This window comes from Nyctibius grandis, chromosome 17, assembly GCF_013368605.1.
Source record: "Nyctibius grandis isolate bNycGra1 chromosome 17, bNycGra1.pri, whole genome shotgun sequence".
In the NCBI taxonomy this organism is placed as follows: Eukaryota; Metazoa; Chordata; class Aves; order Nyctibiiformes; family Nyctibiidae; genus Nyctibius; species Nyctibius grandis.
Genome location: NC_090674.1, coordinates 2,496,806 through 2,510,883, shown reverse-complemented (window position 1 = coordinate 2,510,883; position 14,078 = coordinate 2,496,806). Strand labels below are relative to the sequence as shown.

The 14,078-nt window shown below is 42.2% G+C and overlaps 1 protein-coding gene across 5 annotated transcripts in view; it reads left to right on the top strand.

Annotated features, from left to right (window-relative positions):
- UBR4 (ubiquitin protein ligase E3 component n-recognin 4) overlaps positions 1-14,078 on the top strand; it is a 77,347-nt gene that overhangs the window by 15,191 nt on the left and 48,078 nt on the right. For all 5 annotated transcript variants that reach the window (XM_068414810.1, XM_068414809.1, XM_068414807.1 and 2 more), the window contains exons 22-44: positions 561-689; positions 1,143-1,325; positions 1,549-1,671; positions 1,761-1,990; positions 2,615-2,739; positions 3,317-3,414; positions 3,544-3,701; positions 4,326-4,535; positions 5,537-5,638; positions 6,536-6,636; positions 6,823-7,021; positions 7,256-7,444; positions 7,811-7,874; positions 8,066-8,257; positions 8,883-8,953; positions 9,083-9,230; positions 9,752-9,979; positions 10,203-10,373; positions 10,475-10,657; positions 10,938-11,096; positions 11,682-11,834; positions 12,124-12,351; positions 13,217-13,374. In XM_068414810.1, the coding sequence (XP_068270911.1) occupies positions 561-689; positions 1,143-1,325; positions 1,549-1,671; positions 1,761-1,990; positions 2,615-2,739; positions 3,317-3,414; positions 3,544-3,701; positions 4,326-4,535; positions 5,537-5,638; positions 6,536-6,636; positions 6,823-7,021; positions 7,256-7,444; positions 7,811-7,874; positions 8,066-8,257; positions 8,883-8,953; positions 9,083-9,230; positions 9,752-9,979; positions 10,203-10,373; positions 10,475-10,657; positions 10,938-11,096; positions 11,682-11,834; positions 12,124-12,351; positions 13,217-13,374 (3,602 nt within the window). The remainder of the gene's footprint in view (positions 1-560; positions 690-1,142; positions 1,326-1,548; positions 1,672-1,760; positions 1,991-2,614; positions 2,740-3,316; positions 3,415-3,543; positions 3,702-4,325; positions 4,536-5,536; positions 5,639-6,535; positions 6,637-6,822; positions 7,022-7,255; positions 7,445-7,810; positions 7,875-8,065; positions 8,258-8,882; positions 8,954-9,082; positions 9,231-9,751; positions 9,980-10,202; positions 10,374-10,474; positions 10,658-10,937; positions 11,097-11,681; positions 11,835-12,123; positions 12,352-13,216; positions 13,375-14,078) is intronic.

Genomic DNA, 14,078 nt, shown 5'->3' with positions numbered 1-14,078 from the left:
TTTGACAAGTGCCAGAGAAAATAGACAAGAAGGAAAAACTTGATGAAGCAGCTAGAGCAGAAATATTTCACCAAGCGGAGATAAAAATAGTGGCTGACTAAGATAATATGGGATTCCTTTTTGTGCCCAATGACATGTCAGGGAGGTCAGCGTGCAAAATCTATGAAGGTGCATTGGGCTACTTGTAGTAATGCTTGCGATTCCAGTATGTGTGCTGACAGAGAGCCCTATCGTATCCACATGTAGTTTTCAGTGCTGCTGAAACACCTGAGACATGGCATTAGAGTTGCTTTCTCATCATTTTGCTCCATGTTATTCCTGGGTTCTGTTTTCTCACTAAATTTGTTGTCATCAAGGTCATGGGCTTGCTTCATGCATGCTCCCTTATAACCAGTTCATTGGTACTCTGACTGGGCAGGGAAATACCCAACAGAACGAGCTTCCTGAAGTTTTATTTTGCATAGTTTTAGTCTTTAATACTTAGAGAAGAGCTTGGCTGTATTTTAACAGAGAGCTGTGCCATTTATGAAGAAACGATCCTGACTTGTCATCTCTTGCAGGTGTGTGAGGTCCTTTTCTCTAGGACTATGAAGTATGATGAGCTTTACACAGCCCTGACTTCATTACTTGCAGCTGGATCACAGTTTGATACACTCAGGAGGAAGGAGAACAAAAATGTCACTGCACTGGTAAGACTGTGGTGCTGTGATGTTGTCTGTGTTGAGGAATAACAAGTTTTCAAACTTAGTATTTTCAAGCAAAGTATTTAACCAAAGTATTCTCGATGGTGGTTGGAGTAATGGGGAACATAAAAATCCCATGGCTAATGGTGTTTATGGTGGCAGTACATCTCATATGAGTTTTTCATTCATAACATGTTTTAGACTTGCTGTATGTCCCTGGTAATTCCAGGAGGTCTGGGTAGAATACAAAGAAGCAGAAAAAATTTGTGTATTCTTTCCTTTTTCTTTTCCTACTCCTCTTTATTACATAATTTGTTGTATAATATGATAGAAACGTGTTCATCTGATTTGGCACATCTACAGGAGTCTATAGAGTCTCTGATGAGATAATTTCAGTAGCTGTAATGATTGAAATGACAATCTTTCTTTATTAATTTGTCCAACTGTACTTCTGTTTAGGAAGCCTGTGCACTTCAGTACTACTTCTTGATACTGTGGCGGATACTAGGGATTTTACCTCCATCCAAAAACTACATGAATCAATTGGCTACGAACACACCAGAGATGAGTGAATGTGATATTTTACACACATTGCGCTGGTCTTCCCGTCTACGAATCACGTCTTACGTCACATGGATCAAGGTACAGCCTCATCTTTATAGGGGTGTTTTGTGATGTTGATAGTAAGAGTGTCAGTCTCTTGTTCTTTCATGCTGGCTGCATGTGGGATTTGTTGTGTGGGCATGGTGGTGAGAAATGGGAACTTGTGTCTGTGTCTTCTAGAGGGTTCTAGCCTGGTAATTGGCAGAGTGGTTCATTATGGAGCACCTTTAAAGTGTGACAGGTCTTTTTTTGGCATCTGTAGGATCACCTAACCAAGCAGGGCATGAAAGCTGACCATGCTGCTTCTCTCATTGAGTTGGCCTCCAGCAAGTGCAGCTCAGTGAAGTATGATGTGGAAATAGCAGAGGAATACTTTGCTCGACAGGTACGCTGGTGTGAATGCAATTGTGCATATGAAGCTTCTATTTTTGTGGAATGATTTGCACTTACTCTTCCATCCCTTTGTATTTTAAGATATCTTCTTTCTGTGGTGTTGATTGCACAACAATTCTCCAACTGCACGAAGTTCCCAGTTTACAATCCATTTACACCCTTGATGCTGCAATTTCCAAGATTCAGGTTTCTCTAGATGAGCACTTTTCCAAGCTAGCTGCAGAAACTGATCCACACAAGTCTTCAGAGATAACCAAGAACCTCCTGCCTGCTACGCTACAGCTTATTGACACTTACGCTACGTTTACCAGGTACAGTCCTTAGGATCGCTAGTAGGAATACAGTTTTCTTCTGTGCATAGGGCTTCCTTTGCAGTTTGTTTGTTGTTTTCTTAGAAGTAGGTGCCTTTTTTTTTATAGTCCAGTATAATTACTCTAACTTAGTGTTGATTGTTTTAAAAGAAGAATAAAAAGTAGCTTGTCAAGCCATGTATGTGAGGTGGTTGTTTCTAAGTAGCCTCCTTGTCTGATCTTTCAAGACTTTCTTGCAAGCTTGCAAAACCAGCTTTTTCTCCAAAGATGAAACCTCCTCTTACCACTCTCTAAAGGTTATTTCACAGAGATAATATTGAGACTGTCAGACCATCAAGAAAGAGAGGGGGTTTATTTCTTACATTAAGAATTTCAAGTCTTCTAAACTCTCATTAGAACCTGTGTAGAAGAAAGCGAAAGTAAATCAGCTTTTTCTTTTGAGTGGGCACTTTTCCTGGTAAGTAGCTTAGAGGAGATAAGAGCTCACAGCTCCCTTAGTGGTGTAACACGCAGTGTGGGGCAGAACTTCAGAAGTGTGCTTTCTTATCTGTCCCTATATTGACACACTTAGTTCTGAAATGCAGAGCTGTTTCCTGAAATGAATCCTTTCCATCCTGAATGCAGATCTTACTTGCTACGGAGCCTCTCTGAAGAGGGCTCCAGTGAGAACAAACCCTCTGAAGAGAAGCTACGAGGTTATGCTGCTGTCCTGGCCATTGGATCCAGCCGTTGCAAGTCTAATACACTAGGTGAGGGTACGGGATAGTTCAGATTTCCTTCTCTCTGTAGGTGAAGCTTTCTACAATGTTGCCAACATTCAATTTCAAAGCTGTATGCTGGCTAGTGTGTTCTCAACCACTTTGTTCAAACAAGTGGATTATTGTGTCAGCAGCAGACTGGGAAATCTTTTCCTTTTAGTATCCTAACAACTGAAAAAGTTGCACAAACCTTGAAAGAGTAACTATCTTGTGGGCTTATTTGGCTTACTGAAATGCTTTTATAACCATCTTGGTGCTCCGGAGGCATGGCATAGTAAGGGAAATTATGAAATGTTGATATGTTGAAGACTGCTGCAAATGAGTATTTTTGCCACATTTCTTGTTGTTTTAATAAAGTGAAAGAAGCTGGGAAGCTCTTGCAAACTTTAGGGATAATTTTGACTTGTAGAAAAGCATGAAATTAGCCCTCAGTAGAATTACAGCTCAGCTTAGCTGCAGCTGTGTCTTAATCAAATGATCTAGTTTTAAACAGTGTTGTAGAAGCATTCGGGTTTTCAACAGGACCCAGGAGATTACTCAGTGACTTATGATTCTGTATTAATTGCAGGTCCAACGCTTGTTCAGAACTTGCCATCAGCTGTGCAGACTTTATGTGAATCGTGGAACAACATTCATACAAATGAGTTTCCAAACATTGGCTCGTGGGTGAGTCCAGCCTTGTGGATTGATCTGGTCTGATCTTAGCTCCATAAATTGCTGGGAATGGCAGGCGGTGTGTCCTTCCCTTAAAGATAGATGGTTCTGATTTTTGTGCCTGTGTGTCTCGATCCTTAGCGCAATGCCTTTGCGAATGACACGATCCCTGCAGAAAGCTACATCAGTGCAGTTCAGGCCGCCCACCTCGGTACTCTCTGCAGCCAAAGTCTACCTCTTGCAGCTTCCCTAAAACACACCCTTCTCTCCCTGGTCAGACTCACTGGGGATCTCATTGTGTAAGTGATGGTTTTTATATTATATTATTGCTGTATAGGTCTGTCTGCTCTTCAGTTTACAGTTCTCAATTCTAAATGAATGAAAGAGAGCCTTTCTGTCTTGATCTGATATCTCTCAAAGTCAGACTCCCCGAGAGAAACCTTTAGTCCTTTTTGTCGAATAGGGACTTGAAACTGGGATTTAAAGTGAAACAATATGGATCTAATTAATTCATTTGTGTTTTGTTATCATTCACTTGTGTGATGCTTTCCAAGCATAAGGAAAAAGTGAAAGGGAAGAATTTTTTTTCCAAGTACTTACTCCAAGATACTCTGAAACAAAAAAATAGTTGTTGACAAAGAAGTAGTTGACACCGCAGACAAGTCCAAAAGCTGTACTGTGTGATAGTGTGACTGTCTAGGAAAATGTTGTAACAGTAACACGTGGAGAGTTTTCCAAATGAGGACCATTTTTCTCAGGGAAAATATGGCTGGGCCAGTGTATTTATTCCAGCTTTCTAAAAAGGGTTTTCTCACTGATTTCCATCCAGACTGTGCCTTGCTTGTGTGACTTCTGATTTATCCATTAAGGATGTTCTTTAATACATCATGCAGAGAATTAACTTATTTGCTTTTCTTTTCTAGCTGGTCAGATGATTTGAACCCACCACAGGTGATTCATTCCCTGTTGCCCCTCCTTCTGGAGACCAGCACAGAGAGCGTGGCAGAGATAAGCAGCAACTCCCTAGAAAGGATCTTGGGCCCTGCAGAATCAGATGAATTCCTGGCACGTGTTTATGAGAAATTGATCACAGGATGCTATAACATACTGGCCAATCACTCTGATCCAAACAGGTAACAGGCTGTGTGGCTTGTAGTTCTCTTCTAAGAAAGCTGTACACAAAGAATTCCTACAGTATATTTAAACGTCAGTGTTCGTTCTTGATGAACAGCACAACAGGTGAAAAACCAGCTTATTTTTATCTGTTGAAGACTTCTATACTTGTAGACTAAAAATACAAGATGTTTTATTCACGTTACCAGAATTTTCAGCACTGCCGTTCAGGCAGTGTGGATTTTAATCATCTCTTGTAGCTCTGGATGGAGCATGTATATATTTGGATAGTTTTTTATTTAAGCAAATAGAAAATTATGTAAATGCAAGCACAAAATCAAAGCTGAAGATGTCGACCTAACTTGCTTTATAGTCCTTTGTCTCTCTTCTTGCTGTCCATAAGGATGGCTAATCCCTGCTTTATCATAGCGAACTAGCCAGATTTGTGCTTCCCACCCCTTACTCGCTGTGTGTATAGAGGGAATAAGCTTGATGCTCAGATGTTGATTCTACCCATCTGAAACATAAAACCATTAGGGATGATGGTTGCATCTTTTTAGCACTGATCCTCTGTGGATAGAAGGTATTCAGAGGGATCTACTACGCCTTCTGGTAGAGGATGTAAATGTAATTGGATTGTACTTGCAGGGTGCATTGTGGAGTGGGGATGAGCACAGGAGAGAATGAGGAGGAGTAACACTAGAAGAGATTTAAAGTGTAAAAAGAGCAGCCGTTTAGAGGAGCGTGATGTGAGGTGTCTGAACGGTCTAGATTATTCTAGATTTCTGACTGTGTAACTTGCCTACAGTATCATGTGCCACTTTTTTTCTGAACATTTGGTGGACTTGCTGGTGTTTGTGTATGTTTGTTCATGTTTTTCTCCTGTCTGGTGGAAGGAGAGCTGCTTTCAGCTAGTGGAAAGTTTATTAGAATTGTATTAGCAAAATTGATCACCTCTTGGCTCTCAGAATTGTTGAAATTGCTCTTATGTATTATTTAATATGCTGCTTTTCATCCTCAGTGGCCTGGATGAGTCCATCCTGGAGGAATGTTTGCAGCATCTGGAGAAACAGCTGGAGAGCAGCCAGGCCCGAAAAGCCATGGAGGAATTCTTTTCAGAAAGGTGAAGTCATCCTCAAAATTGTAGGCCAAGGACTTTATTTCTCTTCCTTTTTCTCTTAGCTTGTCACTGCCAACACCTAAGTGATGTTAGTGCCATTGCACAGGAAAAGACAGGACCGTCTAAAGATAGAACACCCTTCAAACAGAGCAGGACACTGTGAAAAGACTTTCTTTGTGGGAGATGATTTAGGTCTTTGTCAATCCAAATAAAATATTCAGTGAGTCCTTATAGTGGTCATCAGTGGGGAATCTTGCAAGTTGATTGTTTTGTCAAAGGCATTATAAGGAGGTATTTGAGAGATGCTGGTCTGTAAGGCAGTTACAGATCAAGTTGCAAAATCCCAAGTTCTCTCAGTGCTTCCTTGGGGCAATAGGTTGATAATTTTAAGGGTGGAGGTGGGGTGTTGGCCTGACTTAGAATGATGAAGACAAATTGTGATGGAAACACCATAGCACAACAATGATGTTCTGAAGGGATATGAGGGTGAACTGGAGGAAAGTTTTTCTCTAGAAAGCCAACCATTGTCTGGTTTTGCTCTACTTGTTCAGCAGTTCAAAACTGAAGCAGTTTAGTGGCTGTACTTTGTTAACATGGAAGGGAAAAATAGGCAAGAATGTCTTGAATTTTGGTTTGAAAACCAGTACAGGCCCTTTTGTGACTCGCTACGTGGAGAATACTGATATGCTGCTCAGGAGCTCGTAAGATTTGCAAGTTTTAGTCTGAGCTGAGTTTGCTGTTTGTCTGAAAGCAATTCTGGTGGCTTGGCTGCTGAGCAACGTTAATACAAACTCTTGTCACTCTTAAACGTGAGGGCAGATGTAACTTAAGTGCAAGTGAAAAAAAAAAAGGAATGGATTGTCTTCTACAAAGCTGACTTAATTTCCCCCCTCTGTGTAGTGGAGAACTGGTCCAGATCATGATGGCAACAGCCAATGAAAACCTCTCAGCGAAATTCTGTAACAGGGTGCTGAAATTCTTCACCAAGCTCTTCCAGCTAAGTAAGTGTTGAATCTCTTCTGCCTTCTTCCACCTTATGCTGTTCTGGTATTAGACTGCAATACGAAGATGCTTGAAAACACAGGTGTAAAAAGAAGTGGAGCGACAGCTTCACACTTCCAATGGAAAGCCATCTTCAAACACATTCGTTGTAGCATCTGTCACTCACTAGTAATTTTCTCCACCAGCTGAGAAGAGTCCCAACCCCAGCCTGTTGCGACTTTGTGGCTCTTTGGCTCAGCTGGCTTGTGTGGAGCCTGTACGTCTCCAGGCCTGGTTAACCAGGATGACCATGTCCCCACCCAAAGATTCAGATCAACTGGACGTTGTGCAAGAGAACAGGCAGCTGCTGCAACTCTTGACAACTTACATAGTTCGGGAAAACAGGTAAAGTACAACCTCTGTCATTTCTTTTGTGTGCTGTTCATTTCTTTTGTTCTCTAGATGTGCAAATTACCTGTGAGTTGCTGATGGCTTCTTGTTGTCAGCTTTCAAATGAAGGGATCGGGGCATGGCTGTTTGCCCTGAAGGCATTGCTGTGTCAGTGCTCTGGCAGTGTGGGGCTTAGCTGTGTTTCTGCAGGTGATGTACCCTGTCTGAACCTTTCTTCTTTTTGATTAGCCAAGTCGGAGAAGGCGTGTGCACTGTTCTACTGAGTACCCTAATACCAATGGCAACAGAAATGTTGGCCAATGGTGATGGCACAGGCTTTCCTGAACTGATGGTTGTGATGGCAACTTTGGCTAGTGCAGGACAAGGCGCGGGACACCTCCAGCTTCATGGTGCTGCTGTTGATTGGCTGGGCAGATGGTAAGAGAGACCTGTATACTACTGTTTTGTTTATTTGTGTCACTTAGACTGATTTTTTTAAATTTTTTTTTTCCTGGTAATTTAGGGACAGAAGTTCTTGTTTACTGACACACACTTATTTTTCATATCATTATTTGTTGTTTGGAATATAAAGTGTCTGAGAGAGGCTGATCTGTGTTCCCCAGTTAAGAACAACCATGTGGTTTCTTTGTCTTTTCCACTCTTGATGGTTTAATTACTGCATTTATAAGTTTCCTGTTGCTAATCTAAAGCAAACTGAATGCTTGAAGCTATTGGTGAGAACTGAGTTTATACTTCCCCAAGGCTGTCAGTTGTAATGATCTTCTCCACTGTTTTGTGTTACAGCAAGAAATACCTGTCTCAAAAGAATGTGGTAGAAAAAATGAATGCAAATGTCATGCAAGGGAAGGTAAGACGTGACTGTTGCTTAAATTGCAGGAATAAATCTCAAGCATGAGCTGCATCAGCTGTCCTGTTTTGGTTGTATAGTGGGAGTTTTAAAGCAGTTTGGTCAGGGGGACTGTTCTATTTTCTTGCCTTATAGCAGCTGTTATGGGATCTAAGTATTGCCTCTCGTTTTCATTCATCTCTGCTTTATAGCACGTGACTATCCTGGAGTGTACGTGCCATATTGTCTCTTACCTGGCCGATGTCACTAACGCGCTGAGCCAGACCAGTGGCCAAGGACCAAGTCATCTTTCTGTTGATGGAGAGGAGCGGGCCATTGAGGTGGATTCAGACTGGGTGGAAGAGTTGGCAGTGGAGGAGGAGGACTCTCAAGCTGAAGATTCGGTAGGCAATAGTCACAGCTAATGCTGCAAATGAGATGAAGATTTATTTTCCAGCTTCCAAATCAGAATTACTCAGGTTATAAATTAAGATTTTGTTGTTGTTTTTCCTAATGTGAGACTGAGTGAAGAACCCTAGTTGTCAGATCTGGAAGAGAATATCTGTCATTCGTGGATAGATCTGTGGTCTTTGTGGTGTCAACGAAAGTTAAAAGTTGGGGGTTTTTTTTGGAAAACAAAAAGGAAGAAATGGAGTAAGAGGAGTTTGTTCCTACTGGTTTGTCAGTTACTAGCTTTTATATCAACAAGCAACTTAGATTAGACTTTTAAGTGCTGTTGGGTGGGGGAAAAAAAGCTGTTATTAACGCATTCTTTAAAATTTGTTGTCCCAATACAATATTCTTTTTTACTGTTTTCTTTTTCTTGATTCCCTCTTTTGAGTTGCTATAAAATGTTGCCATTCCTCTTTTCATGTGGTTTGATACCAGCTGCCTTCTTTTAGCTAGGTGATGCTAAAACTTGCAATTCTTAAAATGTGCATTTAGTGTCTGAGGAATGCATTCTGTACCGTGTGTCTTTACTGTAGCTGCAGTTATAACCCCTTTCTAAAACAACTTTCTTCTTGGCAGGATGAAGATTCTCTTTGTAATAAACTCTGTACTTTCACCATCACGCAGAAGGAATTCATGAATCAACATTGGTAAGAACCTCTCAAAATTAAGTTCAGCATTTCAGCCTGATATTTCTAGCCATTGAGAAGGAAACAATGCAGTCTGTGGGCTTTCCTAAGGCATTGTATTTTATAACTCATCTGGCTTATTTTGTGCAGGTATCACTGTCACACTTGCAAGATGGTTGATGGGGTTGGTGTTTGCACAGTTTGTGCTAAAGTTTGTCACAAGGATCATGAGATTTCTTATGCCAAGTACGGATCGTTCTTCTGTGACTGTGGAGCCAAGGAAGATGGCAGTTGCCTGGTAAAGTGTCTTCATGTCAACATACAAGCTGTGATTTCTTGAGTTTTTAAAGTCTTTTGCAGAGGTTTCTGTTTTGCAATAAGTTACATCATGATATGAGTGCATAAGAATACTAAGACTTGAAGGCCTTGGCTTTATAATGAACCCTCTTAATTTACAGCTTGCCTGGAGGTTTATTTTTTTGCAACAAATAAGTGCATTGGCAAATCTCTGTCCTAGTGACTACTGGGATTTGCAAGTTAGCTTAAGCTACATAGCAGTCAGATACCACATTTTCCCATGTCTTCCACCAGCAGCAAACAAAGTAACTTTATCTTAAATACAAAAGTTTTTCTAATACTTGGGTGGAGAGTGGCATGCAGGATACTGTCGTGTTAGTTCTTTAAAATTGCAATCTAAGAGAATTGCACTCTATTTCTTTAAAATTGTGTTAATCTTGCTGCTCTTACAATCTGTATTCATTTCATCGGTGGTAAAATTGAGTCTGGTTTGGGCTTTTAGCATTGCTGTGTCATTCCCAGGCTTTGGTGAAGAGAACCCCCAGCAGTGGTATGAGCTCTACCATGAAAGAATCCGCCTTCCAGAGCGAGCCCAGGGTGCCCGAGAGTGTCATTCGACATGCAAGCACCTCTCCTGCAGAGAAAGCCAAGGTCACCATCAGTGAGGGGAAAGGCCCTGACGAAGAAAAACCCAAGAAGAGCAGCCTGTGTAGAAATGTTGAGGGCTGTCGAGAGGAATTGCAGTCCCAGGTATAATTATCAGCTAGCTGTTAAAAGGAAAATGGTTTATGATGAGTGTCTTGGGCAGATTGTGTTGGTTGTCAGCCAAGTTGCTTGATTCTTATGTTCCTCTTTATGGTAAGAGGGACCATAAAAGTGGTGTCAGGCTTTAAAAACCGGTTGACACGCAGCTCTTGTGAAGACTCCCAACAGGACCATCTTGTACCTCACTTGCCTTATCTGTTTCTTGTAGGCCAACTTCTCCTTTGCGCCCTTGGTGCTGGAGATGCTGAATTTCCTGATGGATGCCATTCAGATAAACTTCCAGCAAGCTTCAGCCATGGGGAGCAGCAGTCGTGCACAGCAAGCTCTCAATGAGCTGCATACTTTGGACAAGTCAGTAGAAATGACAGATCAGTTGATGGTATGGTACTAAAGGAGTGATTAGGTTAGGGATGGATGGGATCCCTTTTAAACAGAAAAATTTCAGTGATATACTTTTGTATGCTTTTACTAACGACTCAGGTCCCAACTCTTGGCTCTCAAGAAGGTGCTTTTGAGAACGTCCGCATGAACTACAGCGGTGACCAGGGCCAGACGATCCGGCAGCTGATCAGCGCTCACGTGCTGAGGCGGGTGGCCATGTGTGTGCTGTCGTCCCCGCATGGCCGGCGGCAGCACCTGGCTGTCAGCCACGAAAAGGGCAAGGTGAGTTCTCTAACTCTGCAGAGAATGTTGAATATAAAGAAAAATGAAATAGCCTTAGAGCACTGAGCAATGAGCAGAATATGATTTGGGCTGCTTGTCCACAGGTCTGGGTCTTCTGTGAAGTATTGTGTAGCTTAGAAAAACCTCTCATTCTTCAGTTAAAAGAGTTCTTGAAGCAGAAATAGTGAGAACTGCAGGGACACAGTCATAAAGCTGAAATTGAAATTCCTTTTTCCCCTCGATTGTAAAGTTGGGTAACAAAGTTAATTTTCTTATGCAGATTACAGTTCTTCAGCTCTCAGCGTTGCTCAAACAAGCAGACTCCAGCAAAAGAAAATTGACCCTTACTCGCCTTGCGTCTGCACCCGTTCCATTTACTGTACTGAGCCTGACTGGAAATCCCTGCAAGGAGGACTACCTGGCCGTGTGTGGACTGAAAGTAAGTGCCTGACAAACCCTTTTCTAGGCAATTGAGAACATCATCTCAAAACCAGGTGTATCTCTTTCCTCTGAGGAGCTAGCGTAGAGCTGGCTCCAAAGGTCTGTCACTAATATTAGCTCATGGATCACTTTGCTACCAGATATATGAAGTAAAAGAAGCAGTACTTACATGACTGATGTAATAAATAAGACAGTGCCTCAAAATAATACTGCTTATTGTATTTAGGCCAACAGAGGTCAAGGTTTGGTCATGTGAAACTTAGTGTGTTAGAACTAGTCTGTAACCACTAGTGTTTTATAGCAAGGATTCCCCTTTTTTGTATTCTCCCAAATTTAGATTCAGCTTTCACAGTGTAGAATCCACAAATCTATTATTTAGCTAAGAAACAGCTGGACGATGTGTGGTTGTGCTTTGTGGGTTTTTTTTCTTTACAAACTTTCCTGTCATTCATCTTAAATGCAGGAATTTTAGATTCTTACTCTATGAATCATTATTGGCACTAAGAGGAATGCTGGCTTTTTGGCTTGAAATGTTTATAAACATTTCATTCTACTATTTGACCATTTTTTTTCATTACTCCAGGACTGCCATGTGTTAACATTCAGCAGCTCTGGATCAGTCTCTGATCATTTGGTCCTTCATCCCCAACTAGCCACTGGCAATTTCATCATTAAAGCTGTGTGGCTGCCAGGATCTCAGACAGAGCTTGCTATTGTGACTGCAGACTTTGTGAAGGTATGTTTGGTCAGAAGCTATTCATGATGAGTGGTTGTCTTCTTTCAGACATTAGAGTCTGGATCTCTGTGGAGTTGCATGTAGAAGAATGTGATAATATTCTTAGAAATAAATTAGGAATATAAATTTGTGGTATTTGGCTACTCTTGTCTTAAGGAAAAGCAAAACCACGAACCCAAAGAGCAAAAATGAGCTATAATATCTAGCAGGCATTCCCTTGTCTCAGCTTTTGTCCATTTGCACTGTTTTGTATCGTAGTAGTTAACTGTTTTCTTGATTCTTCCCACAGATCTACGATCTCTCGGTAGATGCCTTGAGCCCAACTTTCTATTTCCTCCTACCAAGTTCCAAAATCAGGGATGTCACTTTCCTCTTCAACGAGGAGGGGAAGAACATAATAGTGATCATGTCCTCTGCTGGGTACATCTATACGCAGCTCATGGAAGAGGCGAGCAGTGCCCAGCACGGACCGTTCTATGTCACCAATGTGCTTGAAGTCAATCACGAGGACCTAAAGGTACTGGGGACTTCCCTTTCGTGTAGCCTGGGCTGCAGGGGCTTCCTCTCTTTTGTTTGTGCCTCACAGTTGAAAGCTGAAGTGGCTTTTTTTTTCCTTTTTTTTTTTTTTCTCTTTTAAGCTCCCTGATCTAGATCAATGAGCTTGCTATTCCTCTAAAGAGAGAAATATCCTTGCAGTGAAGGGAGGTGGGGGTGAAAATTAAACCCCTTGATCCTTTCATCTAGAAAATAGAGCATGTTTTCCGTGGCTGGCTCTGAAGTCATGCCCAGCAGGATTTCTCAGCAGGGAGATGGCTTCAGAGCAGTGCTGTTCAGAGAGTGAGGCACACCAAAGGTGCAGTAACCAGCATGAATAAAGTTACTGACCGTTGCTGGGGCTGCAGAGGTGGAGTGAGTCTTTGTTTCTGGTTGATAGCAGCTCTGTCGTCTTGGGGGTGGCTTTTAAAATCTGTCCACGTTTCACTCAGTGTTTTTACCCCAGCCTGCTCCAAAACAGAGGAATAGATGAGAAGGCGGCCCTCAGGAAATCTCTTTTATGAGCTGGGAGCATGGGGAGTGCTCCATGTGAGACTGTCATACACCAGTCAAGCACGCAGATGTGGTAGCTAAGGGCGCTACCCACAACCTACGGGTGTGCAATCTCAGTGTCCCCTTCAAAAGCCTTTGAAGTATCTGATGGATGAGTTCACCGAGGAGTTGAGCTTAGAAAATGGTCGTTTAGGGCTGCATTCTCTCACTCGTGGGGAGGGAGTGGGGAAAAGGCTTTTGGAATAATTCTATCATGAGAAATTTAAAAGCCTGACAGAGTGTTTTGGAGGATGTGTGTTTATCTTGAACGTCGCTGTTTCTCTCTGATCCTACAGGACAGCAATGGCCAGGTAGCAGGAGGTGGTGTGTCAGTGTATTACTCCCATGTGCTGCAGATGTTGTTCTTCAGTTACTGTCAAGGCAAATCCTTTGCAGCCACCATCAGCCGGGCCAATCTGGAAGTGCAGCGGCTATTCCCCATTAACATAAAGAGGTGAGACTCATGTGCAAGGCTCCCTTGTTTATTATTAATAAATATTACTAATTATTCTTAACATCCCAGCTCTGAATGGCCAAAGCTTGTGGTGAGGATCCCCTTTTTGACTGAAGATTTCTTGCTGCTTTTCATGTTGCTTCTGCCCTAATTGCAGAATGATTTGAAACCAAAGCTGGCTGTTTCGGCAGTGGGACGTGTATGCATTTTTTTCTTCCCACTAGGATTTCACAGCAGAAAGGTGGCTTCAGAGCAGCCTTCCTGCACAGTGCGGAGCTGCTACTGGTGCAGCAGCTGGAACCGATGGGATTACCCACCCTCGTGGAGGCTGCAGAGCAGGAAGCCTTTGTTTCCTTTCTGCACCAGTACTGCAGTGGACCTTGTGTGTTGTGCATATTAAGGCTTATTTGCAGGCTCCCTTGAGGGAAACCAATCTCTTATGCTATGAATGTGGCAAGAAAAAAAGCTGTTCAGTCATCTGTTCTGACAACCAGAGCTGGGCATTTAGGCCACAGACTCTTCACTAGCCTGACACAAAGCCACTGTCATGAGAAGGCTCTGTAGAAGGGTCAGGTTCCAAGAGCTCCCTAGTCCCAGTCGAGTTTGGCTTAGTCTTTTTGCAGCTTTATTTTTTTCCAGTGAGCAGAGTCACGCAGATTCTCTTGCATTGGCCCTTGCTTAGTGCCGCTGGGTGTGTTGAAACA